This window comes from Mustela erminea, chromosome 15, assembly GCF_009829155.1.
Source record: "Mustela erminea isolate mMusErm1 chromosome 15, mMusErm1.Pri, whole genome shotgun sequence".
Classification (NCBI taxonomy): Eukaryota; Metazoa; Chordata; class Mammalia; order Carnivora; family Mustelidae; genus Mustela; species Mustela erminea.
The window spans coordinates 1,996,441-2,022,793 of record NC_045628.1 but is presented as its reverse complement, the minus strand read 5'-3'; the positions used below and the strand labels follow the sequence as shown (position 1 = coordinate 2,022,793).

General features: G+C 57.0%; 1 protein-coding gene across 9 annotated transcripts in view; it reads left to right on the top strand.

Moving 5' to 3' along the window:
- Positions 1-22,498, top strand: part of ARHGEF7 (Rho guanine nucleotide exchange factor 7) — a 123,642-nt gene extending 101,144 nt beyond the window's left edge. For 8 of the 9 annotated variants that reach the window (XM_032315201.1, XM_032315203.1, XM_032315197.1 and 5 more), the window contains 7 exons: positions 2,306-2,530; positions 4,526-4,619; positions 8,959-9,048; positions 11,859-12,035; positions 19,656-19,755; positions 19,955-20,009; positions 21,299-22,498. In XM_032315201.1, coding sequence (XP_032171092.1) covers positions 2,306-2,530; positions 4,526-4,619; positions 8,959-9,048; positions 11,859-12,035; positions 19,656-19,755; positions 19,955-20,009; positions 21,299-21,421 — 864 coding nt within the window. In that variant the 3' untranslated portion in view covers positions 21,422-22,498. The remainder of the gene's footprint in view (positions 1-2,305; positions 2,531-4,525; positions 4,620-8,958; positions 9,049-11,858; positions 12,036-19,655; positions 19,756-19,954; positions 20,010-21,298) is intronic. The other variant, XM_032315199.1, reaches the window with a different exon arrangement.
- The last annotated feature ends 3,855 nt before the right edge of the window (positions 22,499-26,353 follow it).

Below are 26,353 nucleotides of genomic sequence, written 5' to 3'. Positions count from 1 at the left end.
TTTTTCTGAGAATCTCAACTTCATCATTGTTCTGATTTTAGGAAATCCGCTTATTTCCATGTAGAGCTCACCAGCTCTTCGACTTTTTAAGTACTTAAACAGTTTGCAGTGTCTCAGCACAAAGTATCCCATGTATGAAACCCCTCTTCCCTGGTGTGGTGCGCTTAAGACCCTGGTTTCAAGTCCTCGCTGCACCTTCCACATCCTTCTCCCACAGGACTGAAGTATGCACACCTTTTCACAGGTGACCTGGGGGGGCACAGTGTTTCCAGGTGGAGGGTATTCCTCACATTCCTATGAGGTGGTGTGATCTTTTTAAGACTCTAGTTATTCATGTGATACAGAGAGATACAGGGAGAGATGAGGGAGAAGCAGACTCCGTGCTGAGCCAGAAGCCTGACGCAGGGCTCGGTCTCAGGACCCGGAGATCATGGCCTGAGCGGAAGGCAGATGCCCAAACATCTGAGCCACCCAGGCTCAGACCCGAGAGGGTCGTGATCTTTATCTGGACTCGCCGCCATGTGGTTCACGTCTGCATTCCTTATCCTTAGCAGTCAAGGCTTTGCTTAGCAAGAGTGGCTGTAGGGTAACTTTTTTTTTTAAATGAAGGTTGATTTATTTAAGAGGGAAGTGCACTTGTGCAGGCAGGGGTGTGGGCAGAGGGAGAGCGCGAAAATCCTCAAGCAGGTTCCCCACTGAGCAAGGAGCCCGATGCAGGGCTTGGTCCCAGGACCCTGAGTTCATGACTTGAACTGAAATCAAGAGTCAGACGCGCAACCACCTGAGCTACCAGGTACCCTGTAGTGTAGCGTTCAGAACAGTTTTCTCTTACTTGGTTTCTCTCGACAGTTTGGAGGTCGAGACTACTTACTTGCTTAAGCTAAGGTTTCATTTTGAATGCCTCTGCCATTTATAACTTTTCCATACTTAAAAAAAAAATTACTACAGATGCTTAGCTTACATGGAACTGAATTTGTCCCAAAGATTTGTGTGCGTGTGTGTGTTTATAGAGGAAAATGGAACTGCTACTTCATATTGTCAGGAAAGCCTTGAAACCAAACAGTGGGATTTCACACCAGGTAAAACTTGGTTCTCTGAACCCTGGTGGTCTTCGTCACAAACAGGCATTGGAAATGTTACGTCCTCTCCCTCGGGAGTTTCCTCTCCGAGGTGCCGCGCATTCTCCCTGCGATCCGGCTGTGTCCAGCTGGAATATTCTCGTTTTAGCACACACCGTTCCCTCTTTGGACTTGAGGAGCAAATCCCAATGTTACTTACTGTGACGTCACTGCTACAAGAGACGTTCTACATAATTTTCTCCCTTGTGAACTAGGTGTGGGTGTCTCACCTGCCACAAGACACACACACATGCCTGGACCTGTGTGCGCCAGGAGAGGCCTGTGGTTACTGCAGAAAGTAACCCCGGGGCGTCATGGCATCCGCTGCCAGGCTTCCCATTCAGCATGTGTTTCAAATAGGCAGTTCTTTTGAAGGATGACCTCACTCTGATTTCCAGCTCAGAGAACATTTTGCTCTTCTATTAAGCATGCCTTATTGTTTTGGGTAATTGAGGTCACAGGCTAATTTGGAGTATTTTATTGAACATTTTTGCATTTTTTTGTCACTGTAATGGAATATTCTGGCATTTTCGAGGAGTACGGACCTTCGTTCTTTCTGGAAAACTAGATTTTATGTATAACTTCGTTTTGATTAACGCTGGTTTTTCTGAGAAGATAACTCATTTTACCCTAGTGATTGGCAGCTAGTGGTTGGCAAAATGTTTGTGCCATGAGATTGCAAAATGTTATCAGCTTTATGGGCAATAACAGTATTTGTGGCAAGTGTCCTTTGGTTTTACAGTCACTAGCAGGGACGGGCCTGGCTGTGTCTTAGGAAAACTTTTTAAAGGAAAACAGGCATTTAGCCCACCCCTAAATCACCAGGAGTAGATACGTGGCTGGGAGAATTACCCTCCCCCATAACCACATTCCCAGTATAGAAATGCCTTTCGGTTTGCAAAATTCTGATCTCTGCTGAACGGAACACCTTGTCGCAGATGCTACTCTGTGGCGAATAAAGGTGGCGGTGGGATGCTGGGTCAGGGCCTCCACATTCTGCCGCCTGCCCCTCGCCCAAAGCTGGCCTGACACACGGTAGGCAGGTGCCCTGGGAGATGACTGCTGGGGTTGGAGGTTAAAGAAATGATGACAGCCTGGCAGGGTTTTAGAAACGGGCAGCACCTCGTGGGGCCGGGGGCGGGACCCCTGATTGCGGCTGTTGTGTTCTGTGCCCTCTTCCCCGGCAGCTCCCCTCACATCCGATGGCCCCGTCCAGCAAACACGCGGACAGCAAGCCGGTGCCCCTGACGCCTGCCTACCACACGCTGCCTCACCCCTCCCACCACGGCACCCCGCACACCACCATCAACTGGGGCCCCCTGGAGCCTCCGAAGACCCCCAAGCCGTGGAGCCTGAGCTGCCTGCGACCTGCACCTCCCCTGCGGCCCTCGGCTGCTCTCTGCTACAAGGAGGTGAGGTCAGAGCGCGGGCGAGCGCAGACCGGACATCTGGGTGTGCTGGGTGGGCTGTTCTGTGCTTCAGTCCTATTTGTGGCTGGGATTCTGTGACGTAATTAAAACACAGAACCGTGACGGTCCGCCTCGGTTCTTCTGTCTTCCCTTCTGCTTCCGCTAGCATCAGACCCTCTGTGCCCTTCACGGATGGGTCTCACTTCCTGCCGCCGGGAGCCTGGAGCAGAGGGCTTCCCTGTGCCCGGCGTCTGGCGAGCCCAAGTTACCTCGCACACCTAAATCAGGGTGGGTCTTGTCTAGGCTTTCTGACCCTTTTCCAGGCCCGAGTGAGGGCCGCCCTGGAAGCCCGCGTTGGTCACCGGGAGCTGTTCGGGAGGAAGAGGACACGCACAGACGGAAGTGGGAGGACGTGGCTCTGCGTGTCCGAGAGCTGGGTCTGTGGCAGCGTCTGTCCGGCATGGTCACGCCAGGTGCTGACATGCAGGACAGAAAGGGCCTTATGTACCTGGGAAGCTCGTGTGCTTGGGGAGCTCTTGACTGCAGTGGTGGGTGTGGCCGCGTGTGTGAGTGCGTGTGCACAGCCCGAGTGTGAGCCTGAGTATAGGGCGTGAGGCGGGGCGTCCTGGCGTGCCTCTCCAGGCCCGGCTGAGGTCCCGTTTGCCCACGGCCCTTGAACGCCTGTCCTTGCCCGCAGCCCTTGAATGTCTTATGACCCACGAATACTACGCAGGTGGAAATCTGTCCTTGACGTGTTTTGTTAACGAATTCTGCTGTTAGGATCTCTGTCTTGCTAGTAATAACGCGCCCAGGTCCAAGGGTGTTTTGCCGTGGGCGGTTACGGGACGGATGTGAGGGTCTGTTATTTGTTTAGCCTTGCAGAAGGTGCCGGTCGTGTGGTGGGGGGTCTCCCTGCTGTTGAGGAAGGGCAGGCGGAGAGCACAAGCATGAGGGGAGAGGTGTGCCCGTGAACCTGAGCAGCCCCTGCTGTCTGGGCTGCCCCTACTGTGCTGGACCTAGTGTTGGGGTCTGTGTCGTGGAGCCCTCCGAACCGAACCCTTCGTGGAAATGCTTTCACAGTGTGTGCGTGTGGGGCGCCGTGCCGCCGGCTGTGGCTGGGCCCGCAGGTGGGGACGCGCCTGTATGTGCCTGGTGTCCTGCCCGGGGCTGTACAGCACGTGCTGTATTTAGTTCTTCGGACACTGATCTCTGCCATGTTTTAGAGAGCTTGTACCGTGTAGCAGAAGATTTTGAAGAGCTTCCTTTCAAAACCAGGCTGTGTTCTTTCCGCGCTTTCGGTCTGATTCCTCCCGTAGGCCAGGTCACGCTGGTCTCACGTCATAAGACTCTCATAAGACTCACTAGCGGTTGGTGTGACTTCCGTGATGCGGTAGTGAGACTGTACCGGCATCTCATGGGTGCTTGGCCGCTGGAGCCTGGCCTGTCCCCTGGGGCCTTCTGTGTTCTTCTTAAGTCGCTGTGTTTCCGAGGGAAAGGGCAGACCATCACATTGGGACTCAGTTGGGAGCGCGTGTGGCCGAGCCGGGGTGTGGTGTGCTCTGTCATCGCGTGCGGCTGCGCTCACCGTGGACAGGCACGTCTTCCCTTTCCTCCTTTCTTGAAGCTGCTGCCTTTGCTCTGAAAACAGCCTTCGTTTGCCGGGTCTCTCTCTGGTTCGCTGCAGCAGATGGGTCTGCTCCCGAATTAGTAGCACGCATGTGTCCCTGCCCAGGTTGGCCGGCCTGCCCGCGAGCCCACGACGCCTCCACGCTGTGCTCTCCAGGGGCACGAGGGTTCTCAGCAGAGCCTGTGCCCTGTTGACTTCACGTTCGTGCTCAGCAGCGGGCCGAGAAAGCCCGGTGTGAGGGAACGAAGTGCCTCGCCTTGGGCAGCTGTGGAAGCTTCCAGTTTCCTGCTGTCGCGACTCTCACCGAGATGCTGGGAAAAATTGCTGCCTTCGGAATATGTCAGCACCTTTTTCCTTTTTATTTCCCCTAGGATCTTAGTAAGAGTCCCAAGACCATGAAAAAGTTGTTACCTAAGCGCAAGCCTGAGCGGAAGCCTTCAGATGAAGAGTTTGCGCTGCGCAAAAGTGAGTACGCGCCGCGTGTGGCTGAGGACATGGGCCCGTCTCGGGCACAGCACTCACGGCACGGCGGGCAGGGGTGGGGGGCGCTGGTGGCTTTCCAGAGGCTTCAGCTGTTGGGGTCTGAGCCTTAATGTCTTGTCTAAGGGAGAGTAAGGGGCAAGAGAGTGCAAGCCCTTGCAGCGGGGACGCCTGCGGGCCGGGGAGCAGCCGGTGGAGAAGCGCACGCGTGGTTCCCCCCGATGGACCTGCTCATGGTCTCTCGGCCTCTGTGATCACTTGTTCTGGGAACCCAGGCCCGGGGTGCAGGGTTCCTGGGACTGCCGGCTCTGTCTGGCCCCCTCCTTGGCCCGCAGTCTCCACGTGTCTGCTCTGCGGCCCGAGGTCGCGTTTCTCCCTGTGTGCATGCGCGACCCTCGCCGCCCGGCCGTGAACTTAGGAAATGCTGGAAATGGCGCTGGGTTCGGTGCCTCATCTCCCAGGCAGCCTCTCCCACAGGAGATGCTCCCTTGACCGTGTGTAAGCAAGCAGAGTTCTTTGGAGAAGCGACTGGAGAGCTTGTACGCGCGCCCACCCTCCACTTCCCGCTGCTGGGCTGCTTTCCCGGAGCCGTGGGCCAGAGAGCTTCTGTGGCCGCAGACGGCTGTGGGACCGGTAGGACTGTCCGTGCTGCAGGAGGACCTCAGAGGGGAGATGGCCCGGGCAGTGGCCCCTCAAGGAAGCGGTGGGCTCTGTTCCTTGCCCCTGTGCGCCAGGACCTGTCACGCGTCTTCTGGACCCCGTGGAGTGTCATGTTGCTCTTTGCTGTGCTGACTTGGGACCTTTCTGGGATTCCTTTATAAAGAAGCTTGTGGGAGAGTAGCTCGAGGTCCTACCGGGGTGGGGGCCGCTTGGTTTGGGGGTTCTGCAGGTTCCCTGGAGTCCAGGTGGCCTGCACGTGGGCCTGCTCCCCCGCTCGTCCTGGTGTGAGGTGTAGACGCGGGGAGGGGCCTAGAGGCCGCCTCGCGGAAACGCGTGCTCTCGGCCCCCTGCCGCCTGCCGGCGCTACAGCAGGCATCGTGTGGCTCGCCGTCGTGGTGGTCCTCCTCCGCGAGATCCTGAGTGTGCGAGGAGGGCCACACTCCCAGGACGCCAATGACATGGGTGAGAAGAACGTCCTGCTTCGGGGGCTCTGGGGCCGGTGCCCGGGCTGCTTCCTCCACCCAGTGCCCTCTCCCTGTGCTGCCCAGCCGCCCTCCCTAAACTGGCCCTAGATCTTCTCCATCCCCTACCCTTAGTGCCAGCACACTGTCCACCTGGTTCGTTTCCTATTTCCACTGAAGGGGAGATCCCTGGGGACAGCATGGAGCCCCTGGGGCTCAGGTGGGAGGCGGTGGGGTTGGAGGGGAGAGCTGATTCTCAGAGGTGCCTCACAGATGGGCCACCGCGGTGCTGCTGGGGCCAGGGGACGTGATGGGCCTTGGTTTGAATGGGATCGCTGATGGTTCAGTTGAGTTCAGACGAGCAGAGGTGGGAGCAGGGAGGCTGGGTAGGAGGTGAACTGATCCGGGTGAGCGAGATAGGATGGGGCCTGGACCAGGTGAGGACGGGGGAGCGGGCCAGCGTGGACAGAGTTCAGATCTCTTCCAAGAGGGAGGCTGCAGCTGTGGCCTTTGAGCCAGGGGTGACTTTGTCCCGCTTGGAGATACATCGGGAGGCCCTTTCAGTCGTCCCAGTCGGGTGTGGGGGCACTGCTGCCTTACCGGGGGTGGAGGCCAGTGGTGCTGCTAAGTGTCCTAGAGCCCATAGGATAGCACCCCGTGCAGTTGTGCCGGGGCTGGGAAGTGTTCCTGCTGGATGAATCCCTGGCCCATGGAAAGGCCCCGGCGGATGGTGAGGATTCAGAGCTGCTCAGGTCAGGGGAGGCCGTGCGAGGAGGAGAGAGAGACAGAGTCGGGTCTGGGGAGCTGAGGAGCCGGCGGAGGGAGCATGGAGGGACCCGGAGGCGAGAGGGGCACCAGAGGTTCCCTGTGGCCGGGAGGGGAGATGTCCGCCGCGTGGCCTCTGTAAGGGGGGCCTGGACGTCTCAGCTGCTTCCTAAGTCCCCTGCTGCTATCCTAGGTTAGTCTAGCTAAATGCTCAGAGTCAGGAAGTTTCCGTTTGTGGCCTGGCCTGTGCCACGTAGGGAATGTGAGGAAGCAGGCTCCGCGATAGCCGTGAACTAACTAACCAAGAAGGTCAGCGGGCGTCCTTCCTGGTGTCTGCACTTTTTCTGGGCGTGCGGTGGTGCGTGCGTGCGTCCCACCTCTGCGGGTCGATCCTGTCGTGTGGGCAGGCAGTCCCAGGCACAGATGGCTGTCCTCCGGGCAGAGGTGGAGCGACACGCCTGTGAGGTTGCCGTACTCAGCCGGTGCTGGAATGAAATGAGGGAGACCCTCTCTTGCTCCCGAGGGAGGGGCTGGTCGTGCTCATGGCGGGCTCCAGCCAGAGACGCTACGTCCATTCTCCATAGCTCTTCAACTCTGCGTGCTGGAATCTGTGTTTTCTTTTTCAGTTTTATTTGAGTGTAGTTGACCCACGATGTTAACATTGGGTACGGGCGTTCTGCATGGGACGTTCCGTTGGTTTCGGGCATAGGGCATGGTGGTTTGACGTCTGTGCTCCGCGCTCAGGCCTTAATGGAAGCCTCTACCTCCGGCTCCCCCTCATCTGTTCTGTTCACAGCCCATCAGTTCTCTGTGTTTAGTGGTCCTACGGCTGTTTGTTCACTGGTTTTTAATTTAGATACCACATGTGGGTGAAATCGTGGTGTCTTGTCTGTCTTAATCTGACTTATTTTACTTAGTGTAATCCAGTCTGTGTCCTTCCGTGTGGTCATAAATGGCACAATCTCATCCCTTTTATGGATGCATTATATTCCTCTGTGTGCGAGTGTGTGTGTGTGCACGCGTGTGTATGTGCGCATGTGTGCGCGTGCGCGTTTGCGCGTGCACCACCTTCCTTACCCTTTCAGCTTTTGGTGGACGCTTGGGTTGGTGGTTTCCGCAGCTTGGCTGTTGCGGGTAATGCTGCAGTAGACACAGGCGTGTGTATCTTTTCAGATCGATGTTTTTGTTTTCTCGGGGCATATACCCAGTACTGGAATTACTGGCTTGTGTGGTATGTTGAGGAAAACAGAGCTGGAGATACCGTAACTCCGCGTTGCAGCGCGTACTGTGGAGCTGTACCCATCAGAGTATTGTGGCAGGCACAGAAACGAACACGTCAGTGCAGCAGATTAAAGCCCCCAGCCCGTGCTTGGGTGGTCAGCGCCTGCCAGTAGACGCGAGAACGCACGACGGGAAGAACAGCCTCTGAGGCGCCGCGTTGGGAAAGCTGGAGCGCTTGCTTCGCGCATACGGCGAGACAGAGTCCAACGTGATTACGAAGACCTAACTGCGAGACGTGAAACGCAGACCTCCGAGAGCACACCGAGGCTTGGTGCTCAGGGCGGTGGATTTGAGTTGTCTCGTGTACATCCTGCCGCCATAAAATGTTGAGGCTTTACGTAGCTTCTCAGTATTTAAGCTTTCCATTCTTGCACATTTATTAGAGTAGGCGAGCCTTTCAAAATGCACATCCAAGGGTAATATCTTAGAAAACACAAGGGGCCGTAGCAAAGTAGGTAAACAGAAGAGAGGGATAGTTCACCCCATAGGGTCACGGGAAGTCTACTGGGTGTGAGGCTCCGAGTCCGGGACTGATAGCGCGTGACGCTGTTGGTCTGGAAGCTTCTCTCCTCCTCCGTGCCTGTGGCCTGCGTACACGAAGCCAGTGTCTGGAGGGACCCAGAGGGGGACAGCACTGGAGGAACACCTTCAAGGTCTCGATGGTGCTTTGCGACCATCTGAGACGGCGTCTCTGGGGACCCATAGGAACCAGGGGATCAAAGGAAATGCTCTTTCTGGAGCTTTCCAGGGTCTGCTGTGGGCACTCCGCTGCCCCGTCAGCACTAGGAATGGTCAGACTTCCTTATGTATGTCCGGCTAGGGTGTGAAAACCTGGTGTTTTGCTTTGTTACTTCTTAGCGAGAATCAGCCTCTTTTCTTAGGGTGTTCTCTTGTGACTTGCTTGTTCCTGGCTCTTTTTTCAATTCCAGTATGGGAGGATACTGTTTTTCTTACGGACCAGTAAGACCACTTACGTATGTAAGGTACTAACGTTTTGCTAGATCTGTTGTACATAAAAAAATATTTTAAAAACCTAGAACTTTTTGTAAATATTAGAAAACCGTTATCTGACAAGAGAATGGAGAAGTTCTGTTGTAGATGGTGACCTGTTCTACTTCCCACCTGTAGCTTGATTGTGGCGTGTCGTCTCTCGACAGGCACAGCTGCTTTGGAAGAAGACGCGCAGATTCTGAAAGTCATCGAAGCTTACTGCACCAGCGCCAAAACGCGGCAGACGCTCAACTCAAGTAAGTCTCCGCGTCGTGGACTGTGAACTGCAACGGCTCGCTGGGGTTAGAGGCCCCTCTCAGGGCAGGTCCCCTGGCTGGCCCGCCTGGCGTCCCTCAGTCACTGCGGAGGGGCTGAGCTGCCAGTAAGAGAGCGCATTTCTACAGAACGTCCTGCTGGGAGACTCCAAGTGGGAGGTGCTGCCGAAGTGTAGAGAGCTTGCTTATGCTTAGAGAAGAAGATGTGCTTAAAAGACACAAGATTGGTCCAGTTATTTTTAAGCTATGTCAACTTTGGTGTGAAAGTGGGACTTTTTTCCCTTAAGATTCTTAGAACTGTCAAAAATACAAACCTAGAGCAAGGCTCTTTTAGCAGCCTCCCACCCCGCTCCCCGCTCTGTAAATGTGATGCATTTACACATTTTTGGAAGGAGAACCCGACTAATTTAGCTGGTGGGTTTCAGCACCACTGAGCTCTCCTGTACCTTGACGCACAGCTCTTGGTTGAGGAAATCGTCATCTCTTGGGGTAGGACAAGGGTGGGCTCTCTTTGTCTTCCACTTCGCAGCGTGGCGAGGTGGAGGGCAGCCCGGGGGTGCAGGCGCAGTGGAGCATGGGGTCTGTCCAGAAGAAAGGGCTGCCTTTCCCTCTCCCAGGAGCCAGGGCCACGGGCACCACAGGGGGTCCTGCACTGTCCTTCCTAGGTGGGCTTCGTGGGGTTTCTGTCTTGGTGGAGAACTGGGTTGATGTACTCTGGCATAGAAGCTGGTCTCTGTTGGATCGTGTGTCTTAGATTCCCTTTCCACCCTGGCTGTGGGTGCCGCGGGCACTGTGGGCGCCGTGGGCACCGTGGGCGCTGTGGGCACGCTGCGGATCGCTGCCCCATTCCCACCTCCTCTGCCGTGGTGGTTCAGTTCTGCATCCCGGCTCGGTCAGACTCATTCTGAGAAAAAGGACAGGGGGGAAAGGGAATTTTCACCTGCTTTAGCTTTTGTTTTAGATGGCAACAGCTGGAAAGGTAGGGCTGGCAGGATGGAACCCCAGGGGCAGTCTGCAGGTCACCTAAAGACCTTCCCTGGGCCAGTGTTGCACACGTCCCATTCCGCGGCATTGAGGCTGTGGTTCGTCCCTGCCTCGGGAGAGTGCTTGTCCGCAGTAGCCGTGCAGCAGAGTGGGGGGACGGGGGACGGTCTGTAGGTGGGCGTGCAGCGTGCCGGGCTGTCATTGGTAAACACAGTCGGTCTCTCGATCCTGGTTTTGTAGAGTTGGTGAGAAACTTCTAATGGGCTGTATAAAATGTGGCCATAGTGTTTGGGTTTTGAATCTGAAATTTTAAAGAATTCTCGCGACTGAAAAAAATTTGAAGTAAAATTTGAAGCTGGTCGTCTCAGGTGAATAGAGCAGGTAACGGAGCTGTGTGTGTCTGTGTCCGTCAGCGCTTCATCTTTTTGTCTAGGAGACGGTGCCGTGGCCTCGCGGCTTCAGCTGCCTGGAAGGGGCGGCTTGTAGAGCGTGCGCACTGTTTGTCACCTGTGTCACGTGTCTCCATTTCTCCTGTGTCAGAAGAGCATTGCACGACACGTGGATATTGTGGCTGAGCATCCTGAGGCCTCATGTGTCCCGTCCTGTGTGGCTGTAACCCTGACAGCCCCAGGACCAGGTGGGATAGGGCCGCTAGATCCTCGATGCCGGAAGGGCAGTGTGGGATTACAGTGGAGGCAGCTCTTTTCGTCTTAAGTGGCTTCGTAAAAACAGGGTGATGTACTTGACCTAAAATTCACCTCCGTTCAGGGTGTGTTTGGGTGCGAGAAGACCTTACTAGCCAGACGCGTGTGGTGTCGATTTCTGTCTCAGGGACATAGTGACCTTCATTCGACTGCAGGGATTTAGTAGAAGGGATCCAGACTGGCCCACTGCTTGTTCTCGTTAGGGTTTGGGAATGGCATGCCTTGGGACCAGAAGCAGGACTAGGACGCAGCCCGTGGCTGCTGCACTGGGCCCTGGTCTGTCGCGCTGCGCCCCTGCACGCCTCCCTCCCAGCTGCCTGGCTGGCCCCCTCGCTCCTGCTGACTGCTCTCGGGCTGCGCTCTGTCCCCCCTGTCCTGTGCCCACGGTCTTCTGTCGCCCTCCTCTTAACACGTGGCTCTCGGCGCATTGTGTCTCTTGTCCTTCCGGTAGAAGGGTCTGCATCAGGGCTTTGAACAGGCCTTCCACTTTTTCTGTCCCCCTGGCCGAGCTCAGGGCTGTGGCGGCATTGTGGGGGGGCCCCGAGGGACGTGGACCCTGGGTACCCCGTTCTCCACTCTGAAATTTTTACCGTGGTGTTAGTTTGATAAGGTAAGTTTAGATCCCACCGTGAAGATGACTTCTGGGGAGTTCCAGTCTGGCAGAGGGAGAGCCGAAGAAGTCAGTCCCAAATCCCCTGGAACTCTCCTGCTTCGCTGTATCACTTAAAGAATAAGAAACCATTTTCTAATGAAACGCATAAATGGCTCCTTTTAAAACTGTCCTAAGAGACTCCTGGTTAGTAGACTGGAATAGAATCATTGACGTGGGGAATGTCTGTAGAAGTGTCCGTGGCTATGGGCTTATGCGAGGGACAGTTTGGGAACAGTATTGTGACTTAGGTCTATTTAAATAATCCAGTTTTACTCTGAGGGTTGTGCTGTTAGAACCCACCGTAAATAAGGACAGTTGAACATTGTTGCCGGTTTTTAACAATATTTTCTCTCTTCTCTTCCCATCACCTTTTGCTTTTGTTTTCATGTTTTTGGTTGTGGCTCTTCTGTCGTCCCTCCCTCTGCCTGTCACTCCATCCCTCCCCGTCGTAGCATGGCAAGGCACTGACCTGATGCATAATCACGTGTTGGCTGACGACGACCAGTCAAGTCTAGACTCCTTGGGTCGTCGCAGTAGCCTTTCCCGTCTGGAGCCTTCAGACCTCTCGGAAGACTCTGACTATGACAGTATATGGACAGCCCATAGTTACAGAATGGGTTCTACATCTCGTAAGAGCTGTTGCTCATATATCTCTCACCAGAACTAATGCACTTCTGAGCTTGTCTTAACAAATGCTTGTTGTATCGCAGCCTGCTTTTCTTAGATGTTTTCTTGCTGTTCCTTGTCTTTTATGTGATATTTTAACAACTTTTGAGAGCGTTGCTGATTTTTCCCATTGTACTGTGTGGAGGCCCACTTGCCAGTTCGACCGGCCGAGCTGCCGAGGCGGAAGGACACGGTGCGCTCCCGGGGCCGCGCCCGAGGGTCCTTTCCTCCGCGGGTGGCAGCGGCTCTCCAGCTCTAAATGGTCTGGGTTCCTGTACTCAGTGTAGCCCCTGTCTCATTGCTTTTTGGATACACCTGTGGGAACACTTTTCTATTTTACATGAGACCATACAGGTTTGCGGTCTGAGTGGCAGCCCCGCAGAGGGGCCTCTGGCCTTACGTAGGCATCTCCCTATTTCGTGTGTGACGGACCCACCAATGAGCCGGTGGTGCAGAGAGGTGGAGGAGACGCGCACTGAGAGGGCGCAGCGCAGTTCCGACAGCTGTGCTCTGAGCGCTCCTCGGGGTGCTCGGCGGCCACGACCACGCGGAACTGGGGGGCGGGGTATGGCCAGTGTGGGCCCCGGGCCATGGCGGGAGCAGGGAAGAGCCGGCTCTGGCTCATCAGGGTGCCACAGAAGGCCGTCCCGCGCCCCCTTTCCCCCTCGGGATGGGTTGGTTTTCCGAGGGCCAGGTTACTGTCAGAGCTCAGACCCTCCCCACACCGTCACGCCCAGCTCTCCTGATTTGGAGCCACGGCTCTTAAGTGGCCCATAGCACGCCCGTGCCACTGTGCTGAAGAGCCAGTCCAAACACAGAAGCACTCAGCCTCTGAAGGTGTACGTGCAACCCCGTTCAGAGCCAGGTGAGTGCTTGGCTTCACTCCCAGCCTGGCTGCGCCCCGGCACCCCCGTCACGCTGCCTGCGAGGGACCTGTGGTTTGTTTTCAGCAGCTAGCTGCCGTGAAACTCCATTTACAGCAACCCGTCCTCTGTGACCCTCGTTCCTGATTGTCACGGGGACACTTGAGTCCATTGAAGACTTCACTTGCCGTGTCACTCACTCACGAGAAAATGTCCGATTTGGGGGGGGCTCTCCCCTTGCCTGGGATTTGTTGTAAGGAGATTTCACTGGCCTGTCTGACGAATCTCTGCTTCGGAAGGAACTGAATGTGACCGGTTGCATTCAGTTGTAGCACCAGATCCGCGTCTGGCCATCACTCTCCCCCACGCATGCTGTACTTGGTGTTCGGACGGAACGTCAAGGCTGTGCTTTAAGTATTCATCGAGACCAGCTCCCGAAAACAAGATGCCATAGTAAATTGGGAATAACCTGTTTTCCTCTCCTCAGGGTGGCTGTAGTTCCAGGCGGCTGTGATTTTCGCCCCTCCCCAGCCCTCAGCGAACCCCCGTATTCAGGGCGTGGGCTTGTTTGCGTCACGCCGTGGTTGGCCGGGCGCCGGGGAACCCCAGCAGTGGCGGGTCGCCCGGAGAGTCGGCCGCCTTCAGTACTGCCCGTGTGAGGTCAGGAGGAGAGCCAGGAATTCCGCATGGGTCTCTGTTCTCAGACAGCTAGTGGGCTGCTCCTGCCGTCTGCAGATTCCATTTCTTACCTCCGTTAGCGTAAATAAGGAAGTCGAGCAGCAGTCTTACCAGTATTAACCCACGGTGGGGATGGGTTACAGTTGTGTTCAGCCAAATAGTAAGTGGAAGTTCGGGAGAAGGCAGACTATGAAGTTGATACTGTGAACTCAGCAGCACTTGTTTTCTCTTGTACATGTACAGTAGCCACTGCTCCGGACTCCGTCAGTAGAACGTCTGTCTGTCTGCTTGAGGCTGTCGTTGGCGCCTTGGCGTAGCTGCCTTTGCCAGCCTACACGCGGGGGCCGTGTTGCGCGCTGTGTGTGCCCAGTGCCACGATACTGTGTCACCCAGTGTCGTTTGGTGGTGGTCTGGAGACCTCTCGTGTCCCGTCCACTGCAGTGTGACACCATCCTGCCAGTCCTTCAGGGCCGGCCATGGCCACGTGCGCGGTGATCGTGCTGATTCTGGGACGGCCGCACTGCAGCACGCCGGCTTCTGCTCAGTCGGGCTTGTTTCGAATATCCCTAGTCGCTGTGGTGACCTGGTTGGAAGTGTTAGTGCCACGCCTCAAGGTGGTCCCTGGGGGGCAGTGATGACGTGGCCCCAGAGGGTGGAGACCTTCCCTCTCTGGAGCTCCAGTCACGTTGACATGGTGTCTGCCTGGGGCAGCTCCGTGCTGGCCGCATGCGCGGTTAGTGTCACAGTGTGCGGGTGCGGACCCTGAACCCAAAGGTGGGCGGCAGCCGGCCCAGGCCTTCCACGGGGCTACATGATGTTGACCTTGAATTTACCCTTGCCACAGTATATAAGCTATATTGTGTTTTGCATAAAATTGCCAAAACACAGTAACATGTATATAGTGGTGTAAGACCTTGAAAAAGAACCTCTATATTGTGCTTTTTCTCTGTGAATGGGAAAGCCATTTCCAGTGGGTGACCGCCGTTGAAGACCCCGTTGGATGTACACCGGAACGTTGCATTGTATTGTACAGTATGCATATTGTTTGTGGTTGCACATGGCAATGAAGTGTTTGTTTTATAAAAAAAAAAAAAATCTGTTATGTACAGTTGAAATAAATTTTGCATTTGCTAGCCTGTGGCTTTTAATATCTGTTACCTGGGGGGTGGGGGAGTAGCCTAGCTTGGCGCTGCGTGGGGTTTGGCTCCTCTCCTGGGTGATGTCTTCCAGATGAAGGCGAGGCCATGGGACCCTGTCTCTCTGCTTTGATCAAGAAATGTGCACGTTCGTAGATGAAATACATTGTAGACAGCACAGGGTGACTCCTGACGTGCTTTTATTTCCTCTTTTCCGCCCCTTTTTAAGTTTCGCTCACTGGGAAGCTTGTCTTCAGAAAGAGGCACTCTTGATTTTTTTGTGCATAAATGGAAAACAAAGCAAAAAAATGGTTTATTTTTTTAAGACTAATGTCAGTTTTAATCTTTGTTTCATCAAGTGGGTGCCCAGCTGGCTGAGAAGTGAAAGGACTGGTCAGCGCCGGGCGGGGGCAGGTCAGATGGGGAACAGAGACAGGCTGTTTCCAAAGAGAATGCCTCCCATTTTCCTAAGGAAAAAGTTACTCCTGTGATAACCATAAGTAACAAATGACCTTTGGGAGAGATTCTACTAGGTTTCTATAAGTTGTAATATCTTCCTTCATTCTGAGAGTTGTCACAGTTGAGTATAATTAGGTACAGATTTTAGAAAGATTATGAATTTAAGGATTTCGGGAGTTATGCCATGAATGTTGACAGCCGACAAACACGTGTAGGCTTCCCACGCAGGCTGACTGCACTGCACGTACACACACGCGCATGCCCCCATGCGTGTGCCCCGGAGTTGACCGAGCCGTGTGTTCTGTCAGTGTGTCCAGTCGGGCGGCGGTCTCATCTGACCGTGGAGAGGCGCCCTGGGCTTAGTGCCCTGCTCTGTGCTGCCCAGGCAAGGCCTCCATGCCATACGGGCGCTCGCTAGGTCCCACGGTGCTCCAAGGGGTGCAGGCGTTGTAGGGGACAGGTCTCTGCGTGTCTCCAGCTTGTAGATCACAACCCTGGGTCCCCAGGCCACCCACTCCTTCCCGTCTCCCACTGCGTGGTTCCGAGCGACCCCTGCGGGGCGGGGGGTGGGCAGGGTGCAGCTGCCCTGATGTGTTTGTCCGTGGGCCTCCGTGGCCGGATCCCGGGCATCTGCAGACCCATCCTTGGGAGCCCTCCAGCTGGAGAAATAAATGCTGGGCTGCTGCGTCCGTTACCGTTGCATGGCGTTCGCTCCCGTGCCTGCGAGCAGCGAATCCAGCCAGCACTTGTGCGCTTGTCACACGAGGTGCAGACCGGCCTCCGGGCTCGTCCGGCACTCCTGTTAAACCGTGACACACACCACTGCGGAATGTTGCTGAGACGAGGCTCGGCACTCAGGTGACTTGAGGAGATGCCGAATTAAAGTAAGTGGGTATTTCTACTGCACACCTGGTGAAAACCTTCAGCGTGCCCCATGTGCACTGTGGGCTTCCCGAGGTGGCCGTAGCCTCAGCAGTTTCCAAAGCAGTGAGGCGCGCAGCCCACGTGTCCGGTGGTGGAGGGACAGCTAAATGTCCCCCCAGCCGCGGCGGCATCTGAGGCTTGAGGAGGACCGTGCCATCCGGTTTACACGACGTTAGCGCAGGGGAACCCCCCACTGATGGTGGCTCGGGTGGGCGGTGAGCCGGGTGCCGCACGGCTGCTTTCAAGAAGTCCAGACGGCAGTCCCCACACGGCACAGATGAGACGGCCGAGGCCGCCGGGGTGCGGCACCGTCTGCACGCCGGGGGGTGGGAGGGAAGACGCTCGTGTCCGCAGCTGTCCGAGCCGCTGCAGGGGCGGCCCACGCGAGCCTCCCCGTGAGGGCCCACGCTCCCTCCAGGGGCCTGGAGCAGTGCCCCCCGCCCCGGGAGGTCCTCGTACGGACGTATATTGTCAGCGCTTGTACCCCATTATCTCCTGGAATTACAGGCCTTGAGTGTCTGGAGCCATCATGAACCCCTTCTCTGTGTCTCAGCCCCTCTTAGAGGATTTTAAATAAAGTGACAGAACATTGTTTGCGGGTTCTCTTGTTTTTCCCAACTAAGTGCTTCAGGGAAGACGTGCTGTGGCCCCTCAGAGTACCCACATGACCGTGAAGGTGACTTGTTCATTCTGCTTTGTAACATTTGGCTCTTTCTGTAAGAACCAACTTACTTATAAACCTGGCTGGAGAACATTCCTTTATTCACTTTTCTGAAAAAACTAAGTTTTCTGTCCTTTTAGAAAATGTACCAGTGAAAGTAGGAACATCATTAGCATCATACGGATTCCTCTGCAGGCTGCTAAGTGACTTTTACAAGCCGAGCCATTAAGTCCATACATGCTCCCTAAACATTCTCAAATTTCCGTTCATGTGATAAATTCTAGTGTGTCCTCAGTGTCTGTCCAAAAATAACCGTCACAGCATGCGACCCTCTGACCACTTGTCACAGGCTGTTAGTCCTCTGATGTCACATTACGTAATAGAATTTAAGACTTCCGTCTTTGTGATTTTACCTGGTAAAAGATATTAAATGTGATTCTTAAGTTCTCAGAGCAGCTCTGCAGAGTTGGCTAGCTCCGTTCTGCTCTGAGCCCCGGGCTCCCCGTCTCGTGCGGGACGGGGCAGCCGCTGACCCGTGTTCTTACGATGCAGTTGTCCCTTGCTTCTCTTGCTGCTTGACGCTGGGGGCGCCTCCCGTCAGCAGGCTGAAGCTACAAGGTGTGGAAACAGCTGGAGAGATGCGCGGAAGCCGGCGAGCTTCTCGTCCTGTCGCGTCGTCACATGGATGAGCTAATGAGACGTCGTGTTCCCAGTGGCGGTGGCAGACGTGGGGGTGCCCGATCTGTCTGTCGCACGGAGCAGGTGGCGGGGCAGTTAGGAGTCGGCTAAAGTTGACCCATGACCTCTTTTCACGGTGAAAATTCACTGAATTCGTTTTTTTCCACACATCACATTCGAGTTTTTAGGAATCCCTTTCTGTTTTTCTGGGGAAAACAGCACATGAACTAACTCTCCTGATGCAAACAGAGGTGACCGTTGGGTGTCTTGGAAGCGACCTTCAGAATCCTTACCTCGGCTGGGACCGCTGAGCTCTCTTTCCCGTATCTGTCTCACATCCCAGTTTCCTTCCTCAACGCTATTTTCCCGGGTGGCCCAGAAGCCCCAGAAGGGCTCAGAAGAAGCCGTGCCTGCGGTCCCGTGCAGAGCCGTGGCCCCTGGAGCAGGCGATCTCCCAGGAGGCCGACTCTCAGCATAGTGAGGTCTTAGAAGACGTGTCCCTCTCAGGAGCCGTGTCTTGAAGGATGTTGCCCTCTGAACAGTGATTCTCCTGTACACCGGTGGGTGACTGTGACAGGGTTTGGCGGGGGCTGCCCCTTAGGGGCACAGCAGAGCGACACGTCCCACTCCCTGGTAGTGACGGGTGAGTGCCAGAACAGCCGTGCCCAGACGCACCCCCCACGCACTGGCCTGCTGTGGCCTGTGACGGGGCCCCACGTGCTCCGGCTCATCGTAGTACTGAAGCTGCTGGCGCGCCCAGGGGCCCTTCCTTCCTGGGGACGGAAATGTAGAGATGTGCCATGGGACACAAGCGGACTCGCTTGCCCGGAGTTGCATCTTCTCTTGTTTGGGTGACAGAGGAGGAGGTGGTCCACGTCCTGCCGTCACGTTCCATGGTGCGCTTTGTGGCGGGGACGGACCAGGTCGTGGAGATGTGCAGATGGCAGCAGGGAGTCGAGGCCGAGGCCCCGTGGCCAGCAGACTCCGGCCCTCTTCCCTGTGGCGTGCTGCCGTAGAAACGATGGAGCCCTGTGGCCATCCAGCTTTGATGGTCATTGTTAATCGTGCTCAGAGGAGAGTAAGCGGACACAAAAATGCTGCTGAAACTATTCTTTTAACCCCGTCTTTAAGGAAATCATTGTCCTGAATGCATGGTGTGAGGAGGCACAGCCGTGTTAGAGTTTGGCAAACTTTGCGGAAGGCAAACCAGAGGGAAACCAGGAGGCAGGCGAGTCGTACCAGCGTGTCTGTAACCCGCTAGCAGCTCACACCCCACGTGCGTGTGTTTAACGGGGAAATGTCTGTCAGAATACCACTTGTAGGCGTTCCTGTTCTGTGGCGGAGTCGCCCCTCAGATTCGCATCGGACACTCTTCCAAAGTACAAGCTGTGGGCCGGAGAGCTTTCGGGAGAGCACTACCTCACATTTTCTCTTCTGTGTCCTTAGAGGAAGATTTGAGTCTGCTTGCTTATCTGTGAGATATGTGGGTTTCCCAGTTTCTCCGGTACCCCCCCCAGCGCTCGCTTCCTGGGACCGGGCCCCGGTGACATGGCGCACACGGCCCTGCGACGTCGTCCGCCGCTCACCGCCTTCTGGTGGGAGACGTGTGTGCGTTCCAGGGGTTGTCAGAGGAGGCTTTCAGGAAAGGAGTAATAAATCCGTCTTTCTAAACCACGTGTCTCTGTCTTCATTTTTCCCGGTCGCTCTAGAGTTGAACATTTCGCCTCCTGTTCGCACTGATGCGCACTCGGCATGCGTGCCCCTGCCTGACCCATCTTCCTAAACTGCCTCAACTTTTAATTGATTTGGATGTTCCCTCCCAATTTTTTTGGTATTTATTCCAAAACATCCAGGGCGCTGGGGTCAGGACCTTGCTACCTGTGGAAGATTTCAGGATTTAAAAGCTCCATGATCCTGACTCAGGAACCGAAGCTTAATAAATCACCAAAAGGCCAGTGCTTCCTTCTGTCTAGATGCCTTAGGCGTGAGGAGGACAGAGTTCGCTAGGCAGAAGCGGGGGAAAATGGGTAAAAAGCTGCCCTTCCGTGTTGTATCTAGCAAGTTCTGTAACACGCGCTCCCCGGGGTTTGATAGAACGTTTAAGTCGTGTTGTCGAGTCAGGTTTCCGGTTCTGCCACGGCGCTCACCTGTGCGTTTGTTTGTGTTTTTGTTCTAATGACCTAGGTTCACGCAAAGAGTCTGCTCCCCAAGTTTTGCTTCCAGAGGAGGAGAAAATGATAGTTGAAGAAACCAAGAGTAACGGTCAGACGGTGATCGAGGAGAAGTAAGCAACCCCCAGCGTTTCAGGGCGGGCACGTGGGCGCCGGAGGTGCGGGCTGGGTGCTAGGCTTTCCCAGGCTACGGCCCGGCGTGCGGCACGGCTCGGTTAGTGGCAGGGAGCGGGTGTGCCTCCTGGGGCGCCCTACCCTGCGCCCTCCTCACTCCTGTCCTGGTTCAGGTGTTCGTCCCATTCTCTGTTTCAGGAGCCTCGTTGACACGGTCTACGCGCTAAGGGATGAAGTCCAGGAGTTGAGACAGGTGAGTCCAAACCGGCTCCTTCCTCTGTCACGGGGCCCGAGGAAAGCGCCGCAGGAAAAGCAAGGCTGTCTGTCCCTGTGCGCGGGGACTCCGAGGGTGTCCTTGGACGTCCTCTGTGCTCCCGGGCCAGTTTGGTCCCTGGTGAGCGGGACAGACTAGGAAATGAATTCTTAAAGGGACCTGTTCAGACTTTGTACTGTGCTGTTGGCATCCTCACGTAAAACCTCTAAAAATGGGGGCGCCTGGGTGGCTCAGTGGGTTAAGCCTCTGTTGTTGGCTCAGGTCATGATCTCAGGGTCCTGGGGTCGAGCCCTGCGTTGTGGGGAGATGCAGGGAGCTGTTTCCTTCTCTCTGCCGCTCTCCGCCTGCTTGTGCTCTCTCTCTCTGTCTCTCTGTCAAATAAATAAATAAATTCAACTTCTTTTTTAAAGATTATTTATTTATTTGACACAGAGAGAGAGACACACACACACACACCACAAGCAGGCGGAGGGGCAGGCAGGGGGAGGGAAGCAGGCTCCCTGCCGAGCGGAGAGCTGGACGCGGGGCTCGATCCCAGGACCCTGAGATCATGACCTGAGCCGAAGGCAGCGGCTTAACCCACCGAGCCACCCAGGTGCCCCACATAAATAAATAAAATCTTTTTTTAAAAAAAAACAGCAACACCTGAAAATCCTGCTGGGATTCCCCAGCACCTGCTGGCGGAGCCCATGGCTCTTGTTCTTAAGTCGGGTGACCTTGGCTAAGTGACCAAGTATATTTTGCGTATTTTGGGTAAAGCACATCGCACACCGGTGTGTGTCTCCGAGGGGTGCGTCGTGAGCCCCTGCACGCGAGGCAGGGGGTTGGGGTGCGGCGCCGTCTGGGTCTGACGCACACTAGCTGATGCGACTGCGGCCCCACGGCTTCCGCACGCTTCTGCGAGTTTGAAGGGACCGTCAACAGTGGGTACGTGTTTGCGCGCCTCGGGGTGGTGGGGCCGGTGTGCGTGAGGCAGGCTCTGCCCCTTCGCTCACGCCCTGCGGCTGCCGCTCCGTGTTTCTCTAGGAGGGCCGTCAGGTCTGCGCAGATGTGGGAAGATGCTCGCTGTCGCTCTTGTAACCGTCTGCCGTGCTTCCGTGTGTGACGCGGAGACCCCTCGCCCCGGAGTGCGGGCTGCGCTGCCCTCTGTGACGGGTTCTGCTCGTAGGAGCGTCTGGGAATGTGGCAGGTTCCAGCCTGGGACCACGCCTGGGAGACAGGTCCTCCTCTGTGCCCACTCAGTCCCCTGTGGTCTGCTTCGTTTGCAGGATAACAAAAAGATGAAGAAGTCTCTCGAAGAGGAGCAGAGAGCCCGCAAAGACCTGGAGAAGCTGGTGAGGAAAGTTCTCAAGAACATGAACGACCCCGCCTGGGACGAGACCAACCTCTGAGGAGCGTCGTTGCTTCTTCCGCCAAGACCGGCAAGGAGCCCCGGCCGGGGGGCCCCACAGCCTCGCCAGGGGGGACCTTCAGGGCTACGGGGCAGGGCTGGACAGAAGTCATCTTTCTGGGCATAGAAAAGACAGAGTTTATCCCGCAAATAGACATGGTCACACCGTCCTGAAGAATCCAGACGCAAGGGTTAGACCCTGAGGGCTGGACTGCATCAATTTTACTGTTAACATCTCAATTACCTCATTTTGCAATAAGTGCGGTGACTACAAATCCTGGTGTTTCAGGCTTTTATTGATCTGTATGAATAATCGTACATACACGTTTCTTATAAACCCTCCATTTTGAATGCACACCCATGGCTGTTGTGTCCGGGCTGATCACCTGTGTTAGAGCTCCCTCCCCCCGACCTTTCCTGGTCCCACCAACAGCAAGTCGCAGTCGTGTGCTCACGGCAGGCAGCGGGGCGAGGGTGCTTGGGACGCCTTGCCGGACGCCTTGTTGGCTCTCCAGCGTGGCCCGTGTGCTCAGAAAGGACCTGCTTTGGTGTGCCCACGCGGTCTTGTTTGTACCCGCACCGACACCTAACACCCCTGAAAGCCCTCTGCTGAAGCAGTGTTGCTGCCGCCGGCGCGCCCAGTGAGGGAGACTCTGGCTTCTGCCACCGCCCCGACGAGGCCCTTGCGCACCACCGTGTCCAGCCGCCGGCGTCCGCGCTGGTCTGCCGCAGGAGGCCGCGGCTCGTCAGCCTGCGTTCTCTGCGCTGGGGGCGAACAGGCTTGTCCGTGGAGGCCGGTTCAGTAAGGGGACAGAATGCACTGTTTTGTCTCCCTGCCCCGCGAGCGCGAGCTCTGCCAGAACCTGTAAATAAACTATTATTTATCGCGTGTCGCAGGGCCGAGGAAGGCATGCTAGGGATCCCGGGAGCTGACCTGGTGGGTGCCAGGTGCGAGTCCTTGTGAGGCCTCTGTGAGCCCCGACCTCTTTACCATGAGTGTGCAGCAAGCCTTCCGTGCTCACTGGGGAAAAGGTTTTCCTCCTCCAGTGAGAATAAAGCAATATGAATTCTGCCTAAAGTCGTCTGTGTAAGTGCGGGTTCATTCCGCCCACACCTAAACCACAGTGGGGCAGGGAGGAAGCCCGGCTGCGCCCAGTGCCGCTGACCTCTCTGGGCTGGGGACACGGGAACCTGAGAGCCCCTGGCAGGAACTGCAACCGTGGTGCCAGCCCACTCTGCTTTGCGGGCAGGACACCGCGTCCTGGGAGCTGCGCTGTCTGCTCCCTTCTGCTGAAGAGGTCGGCTTCCAGCGCAGGGAACCTGTTCTCTAGAACGAGTGTTTGGTCTTTAAAAACAAACAGTAGCGCTACAGACTTCCATACAGCCGTGTGGCACCCGGTGGGGGACCCTGTGACTGCGTCGGGGTCTCTGACGCCTTGGACCTGGGTGGCTCTGGGACTCTGCCCTTGTGCTTGCCGGTGTTCTCGCGCAGGTCAGGGCTGAGCACGCGCCCGCCCCTCCGCTGCCGGCGGGCAGTTGCTGGACTGGCCCCCTGGCTGCCAGCCCAGCAGGTGTGCGCGTGCCCAGCACCGACCCGTCCTCGTGTGGCCTTTGTGGTAGAACTCGCAGCTTCTGCACTTGGCATGTGGGTTCCTAGTGCTAGGACTAGCAGAGAGAGCCTTGTGGGGGGAAGCCTTGTTTTACGGTGGTTTGGGTGATGGGGAAGACCTTGCCGTAGAAAACCGTGTGGAGGGTGCCGAGGTCTGCGGTCCTGAACTCAGGACGGCCTTCGCCCTGACCTCTCCACCTCTCTGGGATGGGCCCTGTTGCCGGCCACTCCCAAGACGGGTCTCCTAAACCTGCCTCAGCTTGACTGAAGCGCCGAGTGGGCACGTGCGTGCTTCTCCCTCGACCCGCCCGGACAGGATCGTAGGGGTGCTGGTGCAGCGGGCTCCCCTCTCCCCCCACAGATCTAGTAGTGCACTAGGCCTTTTGGGTGCAGAGTCTGAGAGCTGTTCTTTCTATAAACCTGCCCCCTCGTAAACCACTTCCGTTGCTGACCTTCCCGGGGTAGGGGCAGCGTATTGGTGGTGGTGGGTGGAGGGGCTCTGTTTGCCCCAAGGGCGAGGGGGCCACACGCTGGCATTTCTACACCACGATGAGGTGAGGTGGTGGAGACTGTCCTTCGGGGCTTCCGGCATATGCCTCTCGTGTGCACCAGGCCCTGGGACGGGGGCGCCTCGGGGCTGGTCTGCATCCGCTGTTGCCGCACTCTGGGGCCCTGGGACGCACGGCATCCCTGTTGACAGCTGTGGCGCCCGGTCGCGTGAAGGCCCGACCGTCCAGGCCGGGACTGCTCGCGCTCCATGGCTGCGATCATTAACGGACTGTCCTTACGCGACGTCCCTTTCCGTCCTGTGATGTGGTGATTCGTGCACGTTTCCTCCGCGCTTTATTCTGACTTAACTCTCGAAGAGTTTCGGTGTTAATTTTTGGGGTCCGAAAACACGTTTGGCTTTAAAATCTCGGGTTTGGGACTGTCTGAAGATACATCCGATTAGGAAAAGGAAGGTTGTAGGGGAGGAGGAGGAGGGACAGCCGTGCCATGAGGCGCGGCCCCGCGCCGTCTGTGGAACAAGGACTTTCATCCTAGAGACACGCGGTAGCCCACCTGGCGGCTGGGCCGACCGAAGGCGGCTTTCAGGACGTCTGGGGTGTGCTTCAGGGACACGCGTGACGCCGGCAAGTTGCTCACGAGCTAGAGCGCAGGCCTTCCCCGTCCCGTCCGTCCTGGCACAGTTTCCCAGCGGCCGCCTGGTCCGGGCTGGAACCCGTGTGCACCTTCTCTCCCCGAGCTCCTGCCCTTCAGGGAGGAGCCGAGCAGTGCACCTCCCAGTCCCTAGGGTCCAGGAAAACTGTCAGTTGACTTGGCAACTCCTCTTTCCCCGACATCTTACGGGGACGGTGATGGCGCGCGGGTCCTGCGGAGCGCGGTCATGCTCCGTGCCGGTGCTCCGCCGGGTGGCTCGCTTCTGCCAGTGCCCCGGCCCTCCGGAGGTCGGGCCATCCCCGCGGCCATGCCCCTGGCTTGCGACGGCCCAGAGCGGTGGCTGAGAGCCTGGCCGTGAGCCGGGGACATGGGGTGGCAGGCTGTCCCTGGAACAGGGCCGCGGCCCAGAGTGCCCGTGTGCCCGGCTCTACACAGGGCCGTGCCCGACACCCGGCCGCCGGGAACCCCAGTGCAGCTGGTGGCCAGGGTTGGGAGGATTTCCGTTCGTTCCAGCTGGAATGGGTCGTGCAGAAGTCCCTTGTGGGGATCTGCGTTGTGATGGAGTGTGAGCCCCATCGGGCCTGTGTCGCTCAGTTGTTTACCTTGCGGGGGGACATTTGTATTTTTTGTGCTCGTCTCCACAGTAACACCTGCATGTGGGGGAGACGCAGAGGGACCGAGGTGGATAGCCTCTCCTGCTTCCACGAGGGCAACGACCAGGGTGACGGGGCTCGTGTCTCCCTGCGTTCTGTCCAGCAAGTGCAGACATGGGTGGTTTTATTACCCCCACAGGAGAGCACGTGGATTGTGTTTTTCTGCCGTTTTCTGAAAGCCCCGTGGGATGGAATGGCCGCCGCTCCCCATCGTAGCAAGTCTGCGGTGGATCGGACACCTGGGTAGGAAGAAGGGGGCTTGAAAGGGGCAGACCACGGTCGTCGCCTACTTCAGTATGTTCCCCCTCGCCGGAGGGCGGCGCGAACGCCCCAGCGACGGGCGGTGCCGGGGAAGGGCAGGCAGTGTCCTGCGTGCAAGCCGGCGAGTGCTACCGCGACAGCGTTCCTTTCTGGGAACATTGTGTCTTTTAATTTTGATAAAATCTGCCAGATTCCTAGAAGGCGTTTTAGAAATGACTTGATGATCTTATGCTTATAGTTTTTCCAAATAAATAAATAAATAAATAAATAAAGGCAGTTGAGGGAAGCCCTGGTTTCCTTTTGCAAACGCGGCAGATCCCAGCGTCCGGCTTCTACGCGCGGTTTTACGAAGCTGCTACAGTCCTTGGGCTCCCCCTCCGGCCACCGGCTGTTTCTTCCTCTGGGCAGACGGGCCTCTCGGGAGACCCGTCCGTTGCCTCCCCCGCTTCTGCCCCCGCTCCCTGCCCGTGCCCACAGGTGAGGCTCCTCGTGTCTGGGCCACTCTGCGCCCTCCGTGGCCCTGGCTGCCCCCCCCCCCCCCCCCCCCCGTCTTGGAGAGACTCCTAGCGCGCCCCAGGCCCGCCCTGCGGGGCCGACGTGGCCCCTGCCCTTCCCTGCCCTGCCGGCAGCGCTGCAGGGTGAGGACGGTGGCGTGCGGGTCCCCCAGCCCAGGGCAGCGGAGTCTGCTGCGGCTTCACTAAAGGGTCAGGAGTTGGAGTTCTCAGCGGTTGTCATGGGTCCCGGTGTCACTCTTGCTGTTTGAGGGAAGCCGTGACAGTAGCCCCGCTTCCCCCCAGCAAGGCGTCACCGTTGGCAGCAGCAGACGTGTCTCAGCTGAAACGCAGTGAGATCAGTGGGGTCGCTTGTCCCCAGGGGGGAACGGGACTCAGCGCTGGCCCACGGGCTCTGGCCGAGCTTCGTGCTGCCCGGCTGCTAGGCGGCCCCGGCCCCGCAGGGGAAGTGAGGCGAGGGTCCAGCCGCCAGGGGAGCCCAGCGCCGACACTGCTGCTCCGTGGAGGGCCGGACACGGAAGACCGCGCTGCCTGTGCTCGCAGCGGTCCGCCGGCTGAGCGCGGGGGGCCTCGCCGGCAGGGGGCCGAGTGCAGTGATGGGGGGGCAGGGGCGGGTCACTGCGCGGCTGTGGGGTTTCTCCCTGGGCTGTGGCAGACGTTCTGCGGTGGGTCGTGATGGTCGCAGACTCTGCGGGGGCCCTGAAGCCACCAACGGGGCACTTTGTGTGGTGAAGCGT